This window comes from Perognathus longimembris, chromosome 24 (assembly GCF_023159225.1).
Source record: "Perognathus longimembris pacificus isolate PPM17 chromosome 24, ASM2315922v1, whole genome shotgun sequence".
In the NCBI taxonomy this organism is placed as follows: Eukaryota; Metazoa; Chordata; class Mammalia; order Rodentia; family Heteromyidae; genus Perognathus; species Perognathus longimembris.
Genome location: NC_063184.1, coordinates 22,487,332 through 22,511,560, shown reverse-complemented (window position 1 = coordinate 22,511,560; position 24,229 = coordinate 22,487,332). Strand labels below are relative to the sequence as shown.

General features: G+C 35.9%; 1 protein-coding gene across 3 annotated transcripts in view; it reads left to right on the top strand.

The window, feature by feature from the left end:
* Grid2 (glutamate ionotropic receptor delta type subunit 2) overlaps nucleotides 1-24,229 on the top strand; it is a 1,008,435-nt gene that overhangs the window by 487,725 nt on the left and 496,481 nt on the right. For all 3 annotated transcript variants that reach the window (XM_048333648.1, XM_048333649.1, XM_048333647.1), the window contains one exon: nucleotides 13,075-13,280. In XM_048333648.1, coding sequence (XP_048189605.1) covers nucleotides 13,075-13,280 — 206 coding nt within the window. The remainder of the gene's footprint in view (nucleotides 1-13,074; nucleotides 13,281-24,229) is intronic.

The following is a 24,229-nucleotide window of genomic DNA, read 5'->3' as shown; positions in this document are numbered from 1 at the left end:
TGGGCATTAGAGTTTCATGGACTTTCCTGCCCAGGCTGGCTTTGATCCATGATCCTAAGATCTCAGCCTCCTGAGTAGCCAGGATTACAAGAGCAAGGTACCAGTGCCCAGCACCTTCAGTTATTTACTTTTTTCCTGAAACTTAAGTCCTATATTTTGTGCCCCATCTGTCATGATAGGCATATCATATCAAGTGTCTCAGTGAACTCAAAGAGTAATGGTGGACCACTGGACAACACTGTCTCCACAAGTAGTTGAGTCCAGTTGTTCTCAACAAATAATAGACATTGGTAATGGGATTCTGTACCAATGCTGCAATACTATGTTTTTACAAACTGCAATCCCCCAAATAGGTAACTTTAATACAGTGCTGGCAACAGAACAACATCCACAAAAATAATACAATAAAGAACCAGGCTGTACAGAGAACTGCCTTGGGTTCTGTCTATGAAGCTGTGCAAACATGCCCATGTACAGTACTGTCTCCATGTGACTAATCTAGAGTGGCCCAAGCAAACTCCGGGTTTATCAGGTATCCGTTTAGCTAAACTATGGTTGACCAGGCCCATTTGTTGATGAGAACTTCTGAGAATTAAGATCCAACAACGCCAGCCCTTTGCTTGGAGTACAGTGAAAACAAAATGATCCCTCCAAAATTGGCATTTGATTTTGATTTTCAGTTTCATTTTAAAAGCAAGAAGACTCCTTTAGTCTTTAAGTCTTGTTCATTTTGATGAATTTAGGTGACCTTCCTCATGAATGAGACCACACTCTTCAGGAATCTGGATTTAAGTTTCAGAAGTTATAGTCCAATAGAAAGATAAAAACAGCTTTTTAACTCTATATACTTACTTAGTCACTAAGTTAGAAGAGCAACAAGTTCAAAATACCTAAGTGAATGTCTAGGAAGCAGCCAGCTCCATTCTGCTGAGGCACAGAATGGTCGATTTCAGAGCCAGAAACACCCAGGTAGAATAAAAGATCTGACCCTTTCTTTGTATACAGGATAGAAGCGGGGAAAAGAACTCCACTTATGAGAAGAGAAAGAAACTATAGTGAATCTGCTCTGAAATTTGGCTGGCCAAAATGTTAGAATACTGCAAACAAGGCTACTGAAACTGAAGCTTTCTTATGCCTATAGTGGAGACTTTAGTTGGTAGTGACACTTTTGAACAGTTCTGATGGTAAAGATCCAGGGAGATTGTCCCACTGTAAATTTTTTATAGTCAGCTATCCCAAATAGTCAAATGAAACAGAAGAATGGAAGCGGACATCACCCTATGCTCAGGTGTAACTGTTTTTAGTGTAAGAAGCTACAGCAAAATATTAAATAAGTATGAAGGATCCACCCATAATGCCATAGTAAGCTTCATTCCCCAACAAAATAGTTGCATCTGGATAGAATCTTCTTTGCACCCCCATGATTGGATAGAGTTATGTTATGTTCAACAAAGCCCTTCCTAAGCTGAGATTTTCAATTGGAATAGGATGCATAGGGCCTCTCTCTGTCTCTCTCTCTCTTTCTCTGCAAGTACCCTTCATATTAAAACAGCTATTGGCACAGTAGAGAAGAAAGAAGGGCTGTAGTGAGGTGGACAGATAGACTAAACTGTACATCAATAAGAAAGGTACTTTCTCCATAATGTAGCCATTATCACAGGATTCAGTCACACAAACATTTCATGTTTCTGCTACATCTGAAGCTCAATATCCTCCTGAATAATAGCATTTGTTTCTACTGAGACTGATTCTTAGGTATTTTTCATCTGCTGCTTGAAGGAGTCAATCTATATGGATATTGTAGAAGAGAAGTATTCAAATACTCTCAAGTATTGGGAAGTGATTGGGTTTATGTTATTCCTTGGAGTGGCACTTGCTGCAGAATTAAAAGATAGGTTTATTTGCTTTCTATTATGGTTCTTTAAAAAGTGATTGGAGGCTGGGGATATGGCCTAGTGGTAAGAGTGCTTGACTCATATACATCAGTCCCTGGGTTCAATTCCCCAGCACCACATATACAGAAAATGGCCAAGGTAACAAACAGTACAAGAAATGTATCCAATGCCTAACATATGAAACTGTAACCTCTCTGAACATCAGTTTGATAATAAAAACTTTAAAAAAAAAGAAAGAAAGAAAATGGCCAGAAGTGCCGCTGTGGCTTAAGTGGCAGACTGCTAGCCTTGAGCAAAAAGAAGCCAGGGACAATGTTCAGGCCCTGAGTCCAAGCCCCAGGACTGGCCAAAAAAAAAAAAAGTGATTGGAATAAATGCTACCTGATGAATTTATATTTCATGATTTGAAAAAAAAAGCTGATTTCATCATGTCTTGTCCAAAAGTATAGTATGTTTTAAATGCCAATTCTCTTACTTTGGGAATTTCCACTTAAAAGGAAAATAAATATTTTGAGGGCACCTGGAAATTTTTGCAACAGTAACTATGCATATCATGAAATTAAAGCCAAGAATCTTATTTGAAAGATTACTTAAAATGTGTCACTCAGCCTAGCCATCCTTCTGTAGTTTAACAGTCTTGTGAATGTAACAAAAATAAATCTCTATTGCTAATGAGAAACTAATAAGTACGTCACAAGTCAATAACACAAATGGACAGTACAGTTTTAGTGAAAACCCACAGTCTGAAGGTTCTATTTTTAACTGATATTGAGAGAATTTTGGATGTAGATTATTGTGGAAAGGGATTGTAACTTTAGGTTTCCTTATTAAGTGGGTTTCTGTTGGTGTAACAGAATGTCCAAGAATGATTATAAAGAAGGGAAATTGATTGTTTGCAGTTGCAGGCTGAGAGTTCTAGGGCCACTCACATCTAGTGATGAAGAAGGATGCAGAAGGACCAAAGGGGAAGAAACACTGTGTACTCAGGAGGAAGAACAGCAGAAGAGGGTCCACCCACTCCTGCAAGCCCCCATTACAACAGCGTTGATCCATTCATCAAAGTAGATCAATCCAGATCTAAAACCATTTGATAGCAACACCTTACTCCTGACACTGTCCCACTGATGATTAAGTTTATAACACACGAATAATGGAAGACACATTCAGACCTAAGCCCTTGCAGTTACATTTGTGTGTATAAGAAATGTTGCTCCTGCTTACATTGCTTTCACTCAGGAAATTTAACCCTAAGAAGTTGGCCTGAGCAAATCTAATTAGTATCTTTACGTAGGAAACAAAAGTTCAAGATCAAAAAGTATATTCAAATATATTACCTATTTGTCATCCTGAAATACTTTGTAAAATATATTTTATCCATTATAATATGTTAATCAATAATTTCCATAATAATTACCACAAATAATTAAATAAACTAATAAAGAAATAGATATGTAAAATTAAGACAAGATGTTCCTACATTTAACAACAAAGGTTTAAATAATCAGAAACTATATAGCATAGTATGACTAAATAAAGCTTCCTAGTACATAAAATGAAGGCAGAATTAAGTAAAATTAGAAACAAACTGCCAAAGAACTAAAGTTATTATTGCTTAAACATTAAATGTTTTTAAAGGCACACAGAAAGCCAAAAAATCAAAAACCAAAGAGAAAATGAGTAAAGAAAGTGACCAAATCTATGTAGACATATTCTAGTCTGCATAAGCATGGAGAATAGTTGAAAGTTTTTCAACTGTATTCAACTTTTCAACCCCTCAACCTCTATCTCTTCTAGCTTTTAAATCTCTGGCTCAGATCTAGCATCATTACTCATCACTCAAAGTATAAAAGCATTTCATAAGCTCATCTTTACAATATCCTCAACTCATATGTTGCCTTCATTTTCAGGCAAGAGTATATTCAATAGGACCTTAAGCCTATCTTTACAGATTACTGGGCAAAAGAAAAATCCTTTCTCTTCTTATTGTCTATATGTTGCATATTACATATCATGAATGTGGATTCACATCCATTAAATCTAATCATATGCTCAGGTATATGAAGTATAAGATGGTCTCTCGCCCATCAGCCTGAATGAAATGGAGATCCGTCATTCCCAAAAGGTCAAACATAAATCTGTATAGATACATGAACTTCCTTTTTAGTTTTAGGGAAGGTTGCTTAAAATAAAAAAATACTTATGGAAATGATAAATATGTTCATGAAAATTCAAGATTTTAAAAGACAGTTTAAAACATGTGTTTTGTAAGTTTAGTTGGGATTTTGTTTGATTTCATCAACTAAAAACTAGCTATTTTGACTTTCATTCTTACAGTTTCAGAATAGTTTGTTCTAGTCTACAAGATTTTTGACTGCATGTAAATCTTTACCATAATTTGTTAAGCCCTTCTGAGAGTCAGAGACTGAAATGTGTATAATATGTAGGTGAGAGAAACTATCTGAGCACGGAAATGATTAAACTAAATATTATTGGTAGAAATAGAAACTTAAGTATATATATATATATATATATATATATATATATATATATATATATATATATATAAAGAACGTCTCAACTTCAGGGACTCAGAGTGAGTTATATTTGGGCTTCTCAGCAGAGTGAAGCCATTGATTTAATGACCACAAATTAATGGTCAAGGGACCACCCTATCCTTCATATGTCACCCTTTTCTTAACATTTAATTTACCACATGGAAAGTCCCTCTGAAATGAAGATTAGATAAATACATTCCTAAGAATCACAACATTTATTCCATGCAGACCTGGTATAAGTTTAATCAAGACACATAAAATGGACACATTCCTCTTAATTGATTGCAAATGTTTATGATTACTCCCAAGGGTGTTCTCAAATGTCTGGTGTCTATAATATTGTTGACTTTCTCTCTTGATGGTCTTAAAGCTGTTTATGACTCATTTGGCTTCTTTTCAAGCTTTCTGTTCTCTCATTTAATTTAGTATGCATCAATAAACATACAATTAATCCAGCCAGCTTATTGAACTATTTCCTTTTTGTCAGTATGTATTATCTCGAGGAGGTAAAAACTGTATTCTGCTACTTCAGATTTCATTAATGAAACATATTTTTAAACCATTGATCAACATTATTGTAAATATAACTCTCATACTAGAATTCTATGATATTTCTTCAAATCACAAGTTCTTTTCAAATACAAAATCTCAGTCATCATTGTTAGACTATATTATCTCAAGAGTGAACACATACTTTTCCTGGTTTTATTTTTAAATATAAATTAAAAAGAAACCATAAGTGCCAAAAAGTACTCAATATATGACCTTCATCATTTATGAAGTGAAAGTTCTTCTGAATATATTTTTTTAATTTAATGATTAAAAACCTTATTTTCTTAGGAAATAAATTACATATAGAACTGGTCTTGCAATTCAAGTGTTGGGGAAATTCATATCGCTCTATGATGAAGTACATGGGTAAGACAGTAGGATGGATAGATAGATAGACAGATAGATAGATAAAAGGAAAGGGAGAAGAGGTAAGAAAAAAGGAAGGAAGGATAAAGCGAAAAAGTGAGGAATGAGGAGAAGGAGAGAGGAGAAAAGCAAAGGGAAAGGAGAATAATGGAATGAGAGTGAAATGGGAAAAAAATGAAATCACATGGTCCTAAGTTTAATTTTAATGTTTGACATACTGTCATAATTTCAGAGATGCCACATTTGGCTGAATGCAGTGCCAACATCTTCGTGCTCACACTGAAGTCTTCAATTAATTAATCAAAGTGACTAACAGTGCTTCATCTACTCAAAGGGGAACAAGATGAATAGATGAAAAATTAAGCATGAAAACTTAGCGACAGGCCCTTTCTTATTGAATTCAATATTTTAAAGGTAATATTTGAATCTAATGATCAGATAGTGAATTGCTGTTTTGATATATTCCTGAGAATGCGGCTTCCTTTGGCTAAATTAAAAGTGCAGTTTTGGGAAGTGAGTAATATTGCAAGAGTCCTCTGTCTGTAAGAGGCTCTTCATTGCATCAGAGGGTAAAGATTGGTTCCCTAAGGACAAGGGTTGATGTTGTTTTACTCAACATTCTCTTCAAATTCCTTTTCACAGTCGTTGACATAATGGTAAGTCAAGGTTTGATTCAAGGAGCCATCAGTTTAGATGTTGTTTTCTGCCGTACTTTGTGTAAGGGTAACCCATTTCTGGCTTATTTTTATGATCAGTTTACAGTACATTTTTTACATTAAATATAATATGGACTGAGATGCTTCTACCCTAAGGTACTTGACTCAATTTCCTTTATAAACTATTTTGCTAGAAAAATTACAATTCTCTTTAGCTACCATAATAAAGCCATCATTTTATACAGTTCAATGACAGTAATCCTGAAATCCTATCATTGCTTATCATTGAATTAAGCCCATTATGTCTTGGCGACTGGTTGTGGGAAGCTTGTAGCGTTAGTTAACCTAACTCAGATGTCAGACATATTGATGATTGATTAAAATATTAAGTTCTGGGAATGTTATATATTTTATATCAAGAATTTGTTCTCTTTTCTACTTTACCTACAAAAAGGCAGCAGAATGAAAGTAAGAAGAGACAGGACTTTAACTGGGTTTGTTATTAAGTTTGATAACATAAATTAATATTTTCCCAGATAAGTTGTGGAGAATTACTCTTCCCATAATTTCACTTTTGTTTTAGCATTTCCACATGAAGGCACATATTATTGTTAGTTCTCTTCATTTGTTCACAAATCTACAAAATATTCACTTCAAACAAGTGAATATATCCTGCCTCCTTCTCTCCCTCCCTCCCTCCATTCCATACCTCCTTCCCTCCCTTCCTCCTTCTCCTTCTTCTCTTCCTCTTCCTCTACTTCCTCCTCCTTCTTCATCCCTGCTCCTCCCCTTCCTCCCCCATTCCACTCTCCATCCCCCTCTTCCTCCTCCTCCCCCTCCTCCTCTTCCTGCTCGCCCTCCTTCTCCTCTTCCTTCCTCCTTTTTTTTTTTTTTTAAGAATTTCTTTCATTATTCCAACTCTTCCTCCTCTTTCTTCTTTAGACTTGTGGGATTGGGAAGTCTGATGAATGTCTGTCTTGTCTTGTTTCACTTCAGCTATTGTCTCTCTAGATTTACTGACTCTTGCATTCTCCAAACTACATCATTATAACTTGTGGCACCAAAGAAAGGGCGTTTCTTTTATACTAAATTTCAATCTCTGGCTGAGTGTTGTGACTATAGGCCAAGGACATGAATAACTCGAATTGACTAGCGTAAGACCAAAAGAACATCTAGTAATAGAATGTGGTATGCTGAGCGTATGCGAAACACAAGGGAGGGCTTCAGGCGTATTTCTTCAATCAAAAATGTCATCTTGTTATTTAAATAAAGGAGAAAGAATACTTTGAAGACAAAAATACAAGGTATCAACTCTGAAATTGATTTCAAGTTAACTAGCTATGAGGCTAGCAATGTATGTCTCCAAATCAGATTATCTGACATCAAATGCAGTGTATTTCCCTCTAGATAATGTTGTTTTGTGAAAGAAAGATGGAAATGTTGATTAAAAGTGACTTAGAAGGACTTTTTGCATCACATTTTCCTGTAAACCTAAATCATAAACTTCATAAGCATAAGCAAAGCTTCAGGACGGACTGGTCCTGTGGCCTCAAAAGCGCCTTCAAAACTTTTGGACCTATTTTTGAAATTGCTTTATGTGATTGCAACTGAACAATCTCTGGAGAAATTGCCTTTGGCACCACAGTCCTTGCAGGGCTGTATGTCTCTCCCTCCATTGAGGAGTACCTGTGGATCCCTGTGAAGACCTGACAGTCCTCAGAGCCCTATGCCTGCCTCTATTAAGAAGAGCACAGCCCTATGGATTTCTGTTGACTCTGTTTCCCTCCTCTTGATTTGCAGTGAATGTGATTCCTGTATTGAGATTCTAGTCTCCATCTCACAGGCAGTGTAACAAGGATCACAACTTTCTACATATTGGTATTGTTTTTGGAGACCTGAAGTATTACTTGAATTAAATTAGTAACCGAAAACCATTAAAAGTAATCAGGAAAGCTGTTGACGTTTGTTGACTTTTGTAATATGTTTATTTAAAAATGTATCTCTAGTTAAACCAAAAATGCAGTATGCACTAGTATATGTAAATGCCTAGACCAGACCTTTTTATGTAGTCTGGATAGAAAACAATTTAGTAAGGAGGAGGCATGGCTTAAGTGGTAGAGTGCTTTTCCTTGCAAACATGCCAAGGATCTTAAGTCTAATGCTCTGTACAGAAAAAAATTAAATCTTTTAAGAAGAGTAAGAAAACACTAATCTGGATTCTCCAATAGATGCCCTTAAAGGAACCAAATAGATTAGGATAATAATCTATAATTAAGAAATTGCAGGGCTGGGGATATGGCCTAGTGGCAAGAGTGCTCGCCTCAGATACATGAGGCCCTGGGTTCAATTCCCCAGCACCACATATACAGAAAATGGCCAGAAGTGGCGCTGTGGCTCAAGTGGCAGAGTGCTAGCCTTGAGCAAAAAGAAGCCAGGGACAGTGCTCAGGCCCTGAGTCCAAGCCCCAGGACTGGCAAAAAAAAACACAAAAAACAAAAACAAAGAAATTGCAGAAAGTTTGAATGCACACATTTCCTGAGGAAAAGATGAATAAAACTCCTGGGTTTATAAAGGAATCTGTGACACAAACAAGAATTGTACCACTAGCTCCTCCTTTATTCTCTTAGGACAAATGCTTTGGAACCTGGTTCAGTGCTGGTGGCTTATGCCTGTAATTCTTGCTATTTAGGAGGTGGAGATCAGAGGATAGCAATTGGCAGCCAGACCAGGGACGAAAGTCCATGATACTCTTTAATCTGCAATAAACTACCAAAAAGCTGGAAGTGGAGCTGAGCTCAAGTGGTATATAGTATTAGCCTTGAGCTCAGGGACATCACCCATGCCCTGAATTCAAACCCCAGTACTGGCACAAAACAGGGAAGGGAGAAGAGAGGAGAGAAGAGGAAAGGAGGGGAGAGGAGGGTAGGGAAGGAGAGGGGAGTAAAGGTAGTTGACAGATTTTGTTCCAATATTTCCTAAATCTGAAGGAGACAGAATGGGAATACGCTGGTGCAAAGAAATGGAGTTAGGCTCATCGGTTTTCAAAAGTTCTCAAGATAATTCCAAAATAAAACTCAGTGAACCATTTAAGAAAACCACCAACATAAAGATTAAAGTATAGTTGTTTACTGGTGTCCATTGCTGGTATAACCAATTACAACCCATTTAGAAGTTTTGACTGAAGTAAAATACAGTCTGTTAGGTACCAAGTCTGACATGGATCACAGTAGGCTGAAATCAAGATTCTAGAGAGATTGTATTCTTTTCTTGTGGCTCTCGGGGGTGATTCCACTTCCTTGCTTATTCTAGATTGTAAAAACTACCACCTTTCTTCATTCAAAATCCCTTTCCTGATCTTCAAAGGTAGTAATGATGCATCTCTTGGAACATTCCAGAAGTCTCAGACTATTCAGCAAGGATGGGATCTCCCTTTATGTTTCTCCTTTTACTTCCTTCTTCCAATTTTAATTCTCAGTGATCCACATAAATAGCAGGAATAATTTCTCTACAATCATGTGTGTCATTGGAATTAATATCTCTTTGCTGTGAAACCTAGAATAATCACAAGTTCCAGAATTTAAGTGTAGGCATTTAGGATGCATCATTATTCTTTTTACAATAAATCCCTTATGGTTTTGTGGAGGTCTTCCCTCCAAAATCTCATGCTTAATAACTAAGTTAATGAGACTTCTACCACTTGCTGTTATATAATTATCTGGTCAGTAGTATTAATAACCACTGAAGACTTGTAAAACTAGTATTTAATTTGTTTATACCAATAAATATCACCTACCCCCAGGAGCTACAGACCGGTTAGCTCCTTCAGGTCATGTACCATGTTGCTTCTATTTCTCTAATTCTTAAAGTTTAGCTCAGTGACTACCAACTAATCAGCATACAGATAATGTAGCTGAATAATTGTGATAGTTGATTATGCTTATGTTTAATTAACAAAACCAAAGGCCTACAATCTTCTTTTAATGATTAGAGCAGCTAATAACATGATCCAGATCATTCTCTCATCACAGTTAACAATTGCTACTTATCATGAGTATTTAGTGTCATTCTCAACACACAAAACTGTTCCTGCTTGACTCCTGTTAAGTCAAAAATCTACCTTGGATTTGGTGCTTGTTCTTTTAGATAATCATCGATGTATTTCAGTTAGTCTAGCATACAGGTAAGAGAGTGGTGGTTTTGTAACAGCCATGTACTGTTTGTAATAGCTAAATCACACACTAGGATTTGTGTACATATATGTACACACATATGATAATTAAGTCTGATTGTTTTCTACTGTACCTATTTCTACATTTGAAGATCAGGAAATTATAGAGCAAGAATGGTTGTGATCTATTCTTGGCAAACAACAATTTACCTATTATTAATCTTAATTTATGACAATAAAAAAGCTAATGAATTTCATATTATTTCAAATCAGGGGAAAATAATTTAAAAGCTCAATTTGGAAACATGTTATAGGATCAATGTATCACTTCCAGATTTAAGCTAAATTTCATCTGGTATGCAACACCAGTTATCTGCGTGTCAGAACCTCCACTTAGAACTTTCAGGAAATTAAAACTGTATTTAACATAAAACCAGAACCTTTTTCTGTGTTCCTCCCCAGTCTACTCAATCTTTCCCTCCCTCTCTGAGCAACCTACACCTAACACTTCTGCTTCTGGTGGTGGCAGGCATACTGAACTATTTTATGTCTTTCAACAAGCAAACCTTCATTCTCTCATTACCTTTGATGTATTATCTTCACTGACTTTCCCTAAGTAATGTCCTCTCACCCATTAGATCACCAGTCCCGCAGAGAAAAATTTCACAAGTTTTCTCTAATAGACCATCATCCTTTCCTTTGTATCTTCTACAGGAAAATCCTAATTGCTTTCTTCTGAGAACTGTGAGGTCTACTGATGAGTGCATGAACTTGTTTATTGTTTGTCCCATTGTGAAAATGGGTATTCATGATATATTCCCGGCTTATAACACTGTGTCCAATATTCTATGCATACTTCACAGAACATGCTCTTCCAGAAGCTGACATGTTAGATTGCTTCGGTCTTTTATTATGGTCATCTGAAGGTTTTGTCAAACACTGGCAATCTGAAGTCTTATGTTGTAGTCATGCAGTGTTTTCTGAATATCTTGGATCTGTATTCTGACACATATGCTACAGGCCTAGGTTCTAAGATGTGGTTTAGGTTGTTTTATTCTTAATAAGTTTCTCAGGTGATTCTGATTCAAACTAGGGTGCTGAATAGACATGATCATATATTTCATCCCATGTCTAACATTTGCAGTCAGATTTTTTAACCCTTTGTTTAATGTTTGCATCAGCATCTTACCCTCATAGGAACTTCGTAACTTGGATAGTTAACAGACATGCAATGTTTTCTATGCCAACTCATTTATGTCTCCTTTGTTCTAATTAAGTCTAATGTCCTTTGGACCTGATGACATCTTGGTGTCTAATACCACGAGGAATAAGAATGTAAGATGTATTTATTCTGAAGTTTGCCAGAATGATTAGATAACGAAATATGTAATAGTTATACTGTTTCGTTTAAATGAAGGCAATTATAATGAAAAAGCAAGTGTTGCTTTACAAATACACACTTCTCTAATAAGTCAGTGACAGTATGTTACATTTACACCTGTTTGTTTTATGGGCTTATTTCCTTTTTTTTTTCACTTAAGAGACAAATTTTGTGTGCATACAATCACATGCATACAATTATGGGTTTCAAGATATAGTCCATCCATTGTAAATCCTTAAATACCATTTGTTTCTTTTCTTTCAGCAGTAAATTTTCCTTTAAGTATTTTTTCACCATGAGAACATAATGGATAATATAGTTATGAAACAATAGAAGTTAAGCTTCTATATGAACACAGTGTGTCCGAAACATGTCCTAAACACATCTCTCAGTTCAGGTCATCTCCATAACCATGCATTGTGGTGTTAGGAAGAAATTTTGGCAACTTTCTGTTACCTAATATATTTAGTCTAAATTATTTACTTTAGTTATTTAAATGCTAAATGAATATTTATCTTTTGATTTGGAAATTTTTCAGAATTTTTCTTCTTTGGCATATATCTGTCAATGTTTTTTTTTTTTCAGATTATCCTCCAGCCAAAAATGTGTGTCGTTGTTTGAAAGCTAAAATAATACTTGCAAATGTTGTTTTGTGTGCATGGTATGTTTTTCTCTTGAGCAAAGATGTGGCACATGAAATATACAAAAATGTAACACACACATTCATATTTAACAGTATTAAGGTTTAAACTCAGAGCCTCATACTTGCTAGGCAGACTTTCTACCACTTGAGCCACATCCTCAGGGGTGTGTGTGTGTGTATGTGTGTGTGTGTGTATGTGTATGTGTGTGTGTGTGTGTTCTACATTTGAAAGCCACATCTCAAAAAAATATTTTAATTTAGGTCATAAATGGTAAAGTAGTGACACGTCTATTTCCAGTGGTATATCACAAGGAAAATAGGGATATTTTCCTTCTTTCATATTTTTTTAGAAAAATAAAGTATTCTCTACCTCTCTTTACCTTGTCCAATGTTTTCCGGGCTTGAGATTTTTAGAATGCTAATGAGATAAGTTGAGGAGTGGTAACTCATACCTAGATACTCAAGGTCTGTGGATCTAATCCAGATAATCAATAATTCTTGATTAGAAGGCACCCCAACAGAAATTTTCTTGCTATTCTTACGTCCAGTTGACCTATTGAGAACTGGAACTGGAAGAGTATGGTTCAGAAGGTTGAAATGCCAGCTGTAAGTAAAAAAGATAAGCAAGGGCATGAGGCCCCAAACTGACACTACTACTACTACTACTAATCTGTATATTTTCCTTATAAATATATCACACTCTGCTAAATTGTAAACACATTTAAGAGTTCCATCAGGAACTCAGTAATTTTAGATAGACTACACTGTTGGACAATAAACTATCATGATATAAATAAAAAGGCTTTTATTTCCTTCCATGCTATAAATTTATACTTTGCTGATCTTTGATGTTCCTAGATATCCGTGGAATACAGGAGTTTTTGGACAAAGTGTCTCAGCAGGGAATGGATGTTGCACTTCAAAAGGTAGAAAACAACATCAATAAAATGATCACCACTCTCTTTGATACCATGAGAATAGAGGAATTGAATCGCTATCGAGACACTCTTAGGCGAGCCATCCTTGTTATGAATCCTGCCACAGCCAAGTCCTTCATTAGTGAGGTAAGTGAAAGTTGTCTTGGGTGGATGTATGCTATAAAATTAAATACGTTGGAATAGCCTCTGCAGAGGAGATGAAAATTAAAAGCAGAATGGGGGAATTAACTGCACAACTCTCATTAGTACTAATGGAGGTAGTGCAGTGAATTCCTTGAGCGTCTCATTTACCCCATACTGCCCGGTTAATTGCTAAGAATGTTTGTATTTTTTTTTTATATTTAGGCACATGGCCAGCACAATTTTAAGGAGTCTCATGGGAATTTAAAGCTGTTATTGACCTGAGTGACTCTAGTAAACTCAAGAATGAAGTCATAAGTGGATATCACTTATATTTTGGTGCTGTTGTTGCCGGTTAAACTTTTTACTTTCAAGGAATGATATACTGAAGTCAATCTATGATTGTCTATGTATGACTACCTTACAAAAACCTGTAGCATGTTTATTTCTTCTCTGGGAAATCCATCCCAAGACTAGTAATTAAAACTGCCCAGAAGTCTGCAAAGAGATGACCAGTCTGCAGTGTGTGATGTCACTTCCCCCAACTTTCATTCATCATCTCTCTTTGTTTAGAAGCTCTCAAACTTTGCAAAAATGCAAGACTTTCTAGTGATTGCTGTAGCACTGTATTATTAAAATACTTTTAATTGCCTTGGGATGGGTTGCTATCAGATGTTCTTTGCCTACCTTCAACCTTTTCATTTTACCTGGTACTTATGGGATTCCCTAGTGTTCTTCAATTTTGTGAATTTGTTTCTTCCTTCCCTTATGATCTCACCATTTCACTTCCATTAGCTTCAAATGGTACTGGTAGGCAAGTGCCCAAATTCAGAATGTTTTAGAAATCCTTTGACACTCTATAACATAACTAAAATCAAGGGTCTTGAAGGAGAATATAACATACATAAGTGAAGCTTACAGAACATATGAATAATGGCAATTTTTGTTATACACACACATATGGTGAGAAAGAGACAATGCAGTCTTAAGTGCAAATATAGAACTTTGATCTTTGGAATTCAGAAAATGGCTTAGAATTTCACTGAATGACTAGATTCTTCTATATTATAATCACCATTTCCAATGTTAGAAATGTTGGCTCTTCCCTTTAGGAAACAAAAGATCTTCTAGAATATTGAAAGTGAGAATTCAGAGGCATGTTACCCAAACTGGACTGCTAAAATTTTATTCATTTAGGCTGAAGCATCTGTGGCTATTTCTATCTGGGTTGATCAAAGAAAGATTTATGGAGAAAGCACATTTGAATTGAATCTGATACTGTAGACAGGAATCTCATTGAGGAGTAGGGTATAATAAATATCAATCTATCCATATAAAGCGTTTTTCCAGGCATGTGTAATGGGAAAATTACTGAACATTTATGAGCCAATGAGAATAATGCATTTATTTCAACATTCTAAAACTATAAGGTAAGTTAATGTAATATCCTTGATTACGACTCAAAAAAATAGAGGTTGAGGGATTGTTTGGCACTTACTAGCTGCTCAAGATAATCGTAACTTCTAGGTTACTTTTTCTATCATGCAACAGTGTTCTGGCACATAGCAGTTGCTCAAAACATTCTTGCTGAAGTGAATAATGTCAGGATAAATAAACACACAGGCCTTGATTGTATGTTCAGTATAAAGCAAAGAGTTTGATTATATATTGAAAGCATGATGCATGATGAAGATCTGTGGATCATGCCAGATGACAAAGGCCTATGACTGCTAGGGCAACAATCACACCCCTTATCCCAGCATTAAATACTTAGAAATGATTGGCTGAGCAGGGAAGACATGCTCAAGATGTTTGCTACAGAGAGTCCATAGATGGGAAAGTTGGATAATGGTGGAGAATGACTTGGAACCTTGGTTAATGATGAATAAAGGCTTGTTAGAGCTTCTGTACATGAAATTAACAACTGTGTACTTCACAAGGAGAAATCTGTCCTTTCCTAGTTCCAGATGCTAAGTATACCAAATCAAGATATTGTTAGAGCTGGTTTCTTCTGAAAGCTCTGAGAACAGGAGTTGTTCCCAGCCTCTCAGGAGAGTGTGGGTGATTGTCTTCTCCTTAGGTGTGATCATACTTTCCAGAGTTTCCAAACCCACCATTTTGAACAATGCCAGTCTTTATGGATGACTTCAGTTTAGCTCAGTTACCTCCACAAAACACTTGTCTCCTAAACTGGTCACATCCTAAAGTCCTGGATATTAGGAGATTGGGGCATATGAAAAAGAAGGGGGAAGAAGAGAAGACGATGAGTTAATTTAACACAGAAGGGGCATCCTTAATGATTACAAGCAAAATAAGTCAGAAGAGTAAGTTTGAGAGTTAAATTTAGAACATGCAAAGTTGGTGGTAGCTGTTTAGAGTTCAGATTCAGGAGGTCATAAGTCTGTGTTAATTATACTACTTCCTTGGTTCTTACTATGTTTTCCTTCAGATCTTTATATAAAATTATCTTGTTTTCCCCAAAGGTTAAATCCATATCAGCATTATCCTTGCTTCCTAGATTGGAAAACACAGGCTCCTGAGAGATTAAGTCATTTGTTAAGATGCCACTTGTAGTAAGAATTGGGGGTGATCCTGATTCCAAATGGTCTGCTTATGTGATTAACCACAATTCCCAGAGAGTGTAGCTGTTCATGCGCCACTGGAGTCCAGGAGTGAGAATGTACCTTTAAATATATATGAACATTCATTGTCTCTGTGGTTTATCTCCGATGTGGCACAGGCCCTAGTGAAACAGTCATGTTGGAGATCCAGCACTTCTCTTCTAAGTTGCCAGTCTGGGAGGAGGGGAAGAACTAAGGTGCCTGCATTCTCAGGGGATGCAGCAGTGCCCAGGTACTCACACATTTCAACCTAGCTGCAGAGCTGCTGTCGAAGTAGAAACATCCCAGGGTGCAACAGCAGCTTGTTTGGTGTAGAAGTGTCAAGGTCAGAGCCCTTCATGGATGGGCCTGAAGGAGGTGATCCTTCCAAGGAGCATGAAGGGACTCACAAAGTGGGATCTAGCAGAGAAAGGATGGCAGTGCCTTCTAAATATAAGGAGACCCCGGAGAGATAAAGGGATGCAGGATGGAGGATGAGAGGTGAAAAGCTCAGAGATCATGGGTAGAGGTGTGGTGGGTAGAGGTGGCTGTGTTCAATACTCAATCCATGGTGAAAGTAGAGGTAAGGTATGGATAATTTTCTCAAAAGACCCATGTGATGACTACGACAAACAGGAAAATAATTCATGTTAGTTAAGTTTAGATCAAGCTGAGCCTTTTTGTATCAGTCTTAGTACACCAACTAAAACAAAAGGGAAATGTTAGTAGCACGGAGTCAGAATGCCAATGGGATGAGATCCGAGTACTCATGTGTTTCCAGGATTGCCATGATCAAAAATCCACAATTGCTGTTTCCAAGTTAAATGACAGAAGTGTTTTCCCTTTGACCAGCCTTGTATTCCTCAGAATCAATTTCAACCAATAGGATTTTTGAACTCTATTCTCACTTTAGTTCCCCACCTTTGGCGAAAAACTTAAATACTTATTATATTCTAATTGCTTTAGCATTGGTACCTACACTCCTAACACGTTTGTGAGTTTTGTTCCTGAGAGATTTCTGTCAGCCACATGTTCATATAGCCACTTATCTTTTATGTCTGTGAATTTTAGACCAATTGAATCCAAACTGGCCTGTGGCACTGGTATAAGGACAAAAAGAATGTGATCCATTGCATCCCCATCTAAGTCGGCTACACTCCTGTCTGACCTGCATGATACCTCCTGTTTCTCAATTAGCTGTTCGCAGAGGTCTCCCTGTGTGGATTTCTTCTTTTGTGGGTTGTAGAAATACTACCCCTGGTTGGGGAACAGGCTGCCCTTGACCTGACCTCATCAATGCTAGAAGCAGTTCATTCAAATGGCAGGCAGCACTGAATTCAAAAGAATGTATTGAAGCTCAGGACACACAGAGGGAGGAGTTCTTGGTCTAGGGACTCATTCAGTCCCACAGAAGAGGCAGGTAGATGACTAAATCATTATACCTGGGATAACAATGCCATCCTTGTGAGAGATGGTGTTCCTGAAATATCCCACAAGACAAATAGCTCTGCAGAAAGGGTAGCAAGGGTTGGAACAAATTTCACCGAGCAGTATTCCACTGGCACTTTGGACAGTAAAGAATTCCTCAGGCAGGCAATGGTGGCCAATTTATGATTCAGGCTGTGTGAATATGTATGTGTATATTATATACAGGCAAAGCTAATAGTTTCTATGAAGAGATTTTGGCTTTTTTTTTTAATGAAAAGAGTTCCTCCATCTCTCACTTTTCCTCAGAACGATTACCATATTTTCAGGTTTTAGTTAGTTATTTTTAATTTTATAATATTCTGTAATTCACAGTTTAGTATGCAATCGATTTTAAAGGATCACATCCTATCATTTTTCTTTTTAAACCCTTTCAGAAAGCCCACTTATTGGGAAAAGACCTTTATTAGCTATACAACAGACAAAGGCCTCATATGTAAATACTTAGAGCTAAAAAAATTAACCTCTCCCCTCCCCTGAAACAAATCCTCAAAGAATCAACAACCCCATTAACAAGTGGGCTAAAGACTTAAAAAGAGACTTCTCTGAAAAAGAAATAAGAATGGCCAGTAGACACTTGAAAAAATGTTAAACATCTCTGTCCATAAAAGAAAAGCAAATCAAACCAACACTGAGATTCCATCTCACCCCAATTAGAATGGCCATCATCAAGTAAAGGTTCTTGAAAGGCAATCTAATGAGTAGTATTTACTTACTCTTGAAGTGAATAGAGAAAATTCTAAATGGGTAATAAAAAGATTGTGCTAAGGCAATTACTTATGTAATATGGCAATCGAGGATGATCTAGTCTTTGAAAAAAATTACCTTTTTATAATTTGCTGAACTAAATAAAATATAGATGCTACTTATTGATCTTTTAGTCAACAGATTTGTGTAGAATTGGTGATGACTAATCAATACTGGCTGGAGATAGTTTTGGATACTCTCAATGGAACTATCTTAGAAAAGAAGTGTTGCATATTATCTAGCAACTCAATCCATACCACTTTTTTTTTTAAGGAAAGGTGCTAGTACTGGGGCTTACACTCAGATTCTTGTATTTTCACTTAGCATTTTTGCTCAAGTCTGGTATTCTACTACTTGAGCCACACCTCTACTTCTTTCTTTTCGCAAGCTATTTGGAGATAACAGTCTGCCCAGGCTGGCTTAGAACCTCAGTCCTCAGATGTCAGCCTGAGTAGCTAGGATTACCAGTGAGCCACCAGCACAAAGCTCACAATTCCAGATCGATTGCTTGCTTATTTATGTGATTCTTTGCCTTGTAAAACTTCTCAGCCAGACATCAGATTAGTATGTCCGCAAACATTTTGTATCAAAGTAATTTTTGCAGTCTATTAGTGCTTAACTTTATTTTACTGACAGCCTCTTGTTGCTAAATTTTCATCTTGAGTGTGGAGACTAGGAGTTTTATTTAAACTCCTTAATCTTGCAACTTCCTCTACAACCAATAATGATTCTTCTATATATCCACCAAACATAGATCTTTTATTTTTACTTCTTGGGGGCTAATCATAGTTGCAAGGCTAGATTTAAGTTTATTTTCCTGAGGTTGTAATCTTAATTTCTGGGATAAGGTAACTAACCTGTATTTTTTGATGAACCTTACAGGTTCCATCTCATTTGTATAGAAATTGGCATAAATTCATTATGGTTAAATAGCTATAGCTAAGTAAGAATTCAAAATAAGAGCAAGAAGTAAGTTTGCTGTCTTAACAATTGTAAAGATATAGTACATGACATGCATATGTGTTTGTGTGGGGGGGTGTATGTGTAGGCTATTTTTCAGTGCATCAGTTTATGAAAGAGATATGAGTGATTAAGAATATAATTTTGAAGATAAATGTGAGCAAATATGAGTGGATTAATTAAATACTTTGGAAGCAGAGCCAACCTAGAAATATCCTTTACTCATGGTAGTCTGTTTAAAAGCGAGGTGCTCTACTAACAGAGTAGCTCTAACCCAGAAAGTCTTCTTTCCTCAGTAGGGTTGATTAGAAAGGATTAGCTGCACATGTAGAAAAGGTAGAAGAGTATATGTTTTTATTTAGTTAAATGAACTAGACTAAAAATAAGACAGAGATGCTCTTTTCAGTCTTACTAAGTAGACCTCTATACCAATTAGAAGAAACTTTGGTGTTGCAAAAGCTTTTTTCAATTTTTCCCTTCTATATCACCTTAGAACATTGTAGTGAACCAATGATTAGCTTTTTTTTTCTAACCAAGAAAGCACTTAAGTCTCTAAGAAGCTATTAGTTTCTATAACATATGAACAGCTCGTCTTGCGGTTCAGCCTACATCCTATGAGAACAAAAGATAAACATACTTTCTGGCTCCTAATGATTGGGGATCTAAAAACTAATATTTAAAAAAGTATTTGGAGTTTAACTCCCCTCATATCTGAAGTTTTTCATGTTACCCCTTTAATAAATATTAAATGTTCAAACACCTTTCTCGGTGCCTCTTTGATAGGATTAATTATAGGGTCGACTTTTCTACCTTGTCTACAAATCATGTCTTGTTAATTAAGGCTGGTGCTATTTTCAAGTTTCTGTGGTGAGATGAATTTTATGGTTGCCTTTTTTGCTTTGTATGTGAAATTTATAAGACTTGTATATGTTATTTACTGTAGTATTAAAAGGAACAAGTACTAGATTCCAAAAAAAATCTTTTACCTCAGAACATTCATGGCATTAGTTTGTTGAACTCTGGCTCTCTATCATTTAGATTGAGCAGAACAGACATTTCATTGTGTTGGAGGTTTCGCTAGATTTCACATGCATGCATTCCTGTTTTCTTTGCAAAACTCTGTTTTATTGCTTCAGCTCTTACTATAAACAATTATCTTCTCTACAGTCTTTTAGTGCTAATTTGTTTAACTATTTTCTGCTTTGAGTTAGTGATTTTGCTATTTTAAACGTCCCCCAAATACAGTACTGAAGTGGTAGCAAGGGTCCCTAAACATACAAAAGCTCTGACTTGCCTCACAGAGAAAACAGCTGTGTTAGTGTAAGCTGTGCTCAGGCCTGAATGATTGTACTGCTCACTGTGAATTCAATGGTAATGCCTCAACTCTAGGTAATAAACACAATGGATTTTGACAGAAAAATATAGAGCCTGAGACCTTCAAGACTATCTTGTATTTCCTCTCTGAGAAAAAAGTATAATAATCCAGAACTCCATGTGCCATGCATTTTATAGAGCACATTACAGCAAATGATGAGCACCAACTCTACTGTCATACTGTTGCAGATTCTGACCCATTCCCATCTTCTGTTTCTTTGGCATTTTTCGCATGTGAGATCTTCTCAGACTTAGCAGAACAGAGATTTTTTGTCATGCCTCTGGCCCCTTCCACCCCGCTTCTCACACTATTACTGCTTTTTCTGCCTGCTGTTTTCCAGGAAGTAATTTTAAAACATTTTTTCTTGTGGTCACTTTCTTTTCCCTCATGGTGACTGACAGACAGAAAGACAGGTGGGCAGACAGACAGACAGACAGATATTTAAGTATTAAGGACGTGAAAGAGTTACACTAGCCTCAAATGACAGGGGTTGATGTTATACTTGTAATCAATAAGCTAAAATTTGGTATCTACAAGGGCTAAGATTTGTACATTTTCAAGAGATTTTGAGAATGACTCCTTTTAATGTTGTTGGGTTGGAATTTCCAAACTGCCATTGGTTTTCTTATGGTCTTTTCAGAAATTCAGATATTAAAACCTGAACAAGCATGAGGTATTCCTTAAAGAATAAAATAACTATTATATTTAGAAGGGCCGAGATGGATATGAATATATTGTAAACACATGGAAATGTAACAAGGAAATCCTCACCTGGGTCGCTACTACAAGTTAATAAAACAAAACAACAGAAACCTCACAATGGTTATAGCTTTGAAGAAGTAGTATTACATTGTGATGTTCGCAATTTGAAAAGTAGAATATGTAATATTTTTCACCAGCTCTAAAATGCAGAGTTGAGTCAATTAAGGGTTTCTCAAGTCGAATCAACAGCTTATATGTTGCTCCGAGAATGTTCAATATCTCTGTGGCTGTGGCCCACAACTGCTAGGAGACACCCAGAGTTTAAAACCAGTGAACTAACTTTTTTAGGGCACCCCAGTGACTGATTGTCACATCCTAAAAGAAGCAGTTGAAATGTCCTACTGCGGGTTATATCATGGATAGAAAGGGAAATGAAGCTAGAAAGAAACAGATGGATAGGGATAACCGGAAAGACAAAGGAGCCAAAGGTTATGCTGAGACCAAAGATACAACCAAGTTCACTCAACATGTAATCACAGGGTCCTGAGGCCAAGGGGAGAAATTCTGATCAAAGCCAAAACTCCCACCTTTATTTCTTCCTTATATAGTTTATAAGTTGGTGTGGAAATAACTTCAATGAAAATACTAACTTAAAAGTCAAAAGAAGGAGTTTTAAAAAAGAAATTGCTCACTTAGCATTTAATTGCTAATGGGGAAAAATAGGCATATCAAGTCTGTTTGTATCTTCTTTATTTTCTTACCCCTGGAGCAATTAAGTGGCACGGAGCTAATTATGCTTTCTTTGAAGTCTTAGAAATGTAATACATTAAATATCTATAGTCTGTGTGCTCCACTCACATTCAAGAATTTCAAAGTTTTAAGAAAAATACTACCGTTATATGTGATGGAGGAAATCAACCTGCTGTGATAGAAGCTTAAAAATTCTTGTCCCAATGTGCCTATAAATGTCCTTGACATAATTAGGGTGAAATGCGAGCGCTCACATAGTTTAAATACAGTTTGGAGTGAGACTTTGAAAGACAGTTCTTACATAGGAATACTGCTTTGCTCAAAAATGTGTAAGTTACACCTTCCTTCTAGAAACAATACAAAAAAAACCTATGTCAACGACAAGATTTTGGTAGTCTTTAGTTTTAGGTGCTTAAACAAATATTAATTATTTAAACATTAAAAAATTATTTATATGACAATGAAAGTCATTTTCCATTTATATGTTTTCTTTCAGTTTTCATAATGAGCCTTTCTCCTATTTGAAATCCTTTCCTACCACAATAAGCATGACAGCTCTGACTCTTTAAATCTCCTTTATGGACCAGTATTTATTCCAATGTACTATAACGTACATTCAGGAAGGAAGGACTTTGACCTTCTCAAACAGCAAAAAGGCAAAGTTGCTTACTTCAAATATGTAAGCAGCTTCCCAGAAATAAGCCTTTGGGGAAGATTTAGAATGCACTGACAGTAACTCGACTCAACAGATTGGGAAAGATTCCTAGCCTTCGAAAAGTACCCTATGTGCTCAAATTCCTGTGGGAGTTACTTAATTGCTATTTAAATAAACCAGTTTTTTTCCAAAAGGGAATTCTTTAAAGATGAAGTTTTAATGACACTTTTAAATCGAATATACCATAATACTTTTTAATCCATTATATGAAATCTGCTCTAATAATGTTATATCTAACAGACAGCTGCTCTGTTGCATTTAAAGTAACCCCTTTAATAAAATACACATAGTACAGCATCAATTATACATGTGTAACTCAACAAATTTCCATACTACCAGCATTCGTCTCAAGAAACAATGTAATTTGCTCTCACAGATTTCCCCTCCTATCATCCACCAAGGTATACTCGAATCTAACACAGGAAACAAGTTGTGATTGATTTCTAAACTATATATGAATACCATCAACATTAGAGTATTTTACAGCATTATACCTGGGAGATTCACCTGCAACAGTGTATTTAAACTTTTAACTGTGTCAAGGTATTTCATGTGTGAACACACTGCCATTCGTGTAAGTTCTGTTGATGGCTTTCCAATTACAAATCATGGTTTTTTGAACATCTTTGGGCATGTGTGTATATTTTGGCTGGGTCCTAGGAAAAGAGTTGCTAGCACAAGAACTATGAGTAAGAGATGTCATGTATTAATGCTGACATGGTGGTAGTTTTCCATACTATTTCTATTAAAATTTTTTCTAATTTTCCTTATCAACACTTGCTATTTTCTGCCCTCTTTGTTTTGTTTTACTTTATTTATACTGGTGATTATGTATCAGAGGGTTTACATTTCCCTGACAGATCTTATTTTTCACCTTCATAAATTGTCTATTAAGTTGCATTACTTTTCATCTCATGACTTATAGAAGTTTTGTAAATATAATGGAAATGAGCCCACTGCTAGATAAATATATTTTAAATACCTTCACTGCCTTTTCACTCTGCACATAAAGTTTTTATTTGCAATATAATCCAAGTTACTATTTGGCTTTCTAAATGTTTCCTCCTCGAAGATCATGAAGACATACTCCTATATTTTTGATATAATCATATTCTATTGAAATGTAAGTGTATGCTTTTTAAGTATAAATATGAAGCCAACCTTACATTTGCATTACTTTGATGATCTTAAGTGGAGGTGAATTATATTTATTTTTCATACGAGAGCCACTATTCATTTCTTATAGGACAGGTGTCTCTGAATCTCAAGACTTAGAAATTTCCATTCACTATATCTGAGATTTGATTAGTGTTTTTGAAAGTATAGGATATTATTCCTTTACGGCATCCTATGCATATGCTCAAAGTTTTTCTTTGTTTTGAAGTACATGTATTGATAATTTTATTGCACTAAGAAACTTTCCATGTTTTCATTATCAGAAAACATAATGAAGCTAAATTTTATAATATAAACTATAACTTCCCCAGAGATAGTAGTCATAGGTTTTTAATTAGCATCCTGTGACCAGTAACCACAAAAAATCAGTTCTCCATCTGAATACAGTCTTTACAACTACACAAAATTCAAAAAGAAAAATAATTTATGTAACTTGTCTAAAAAT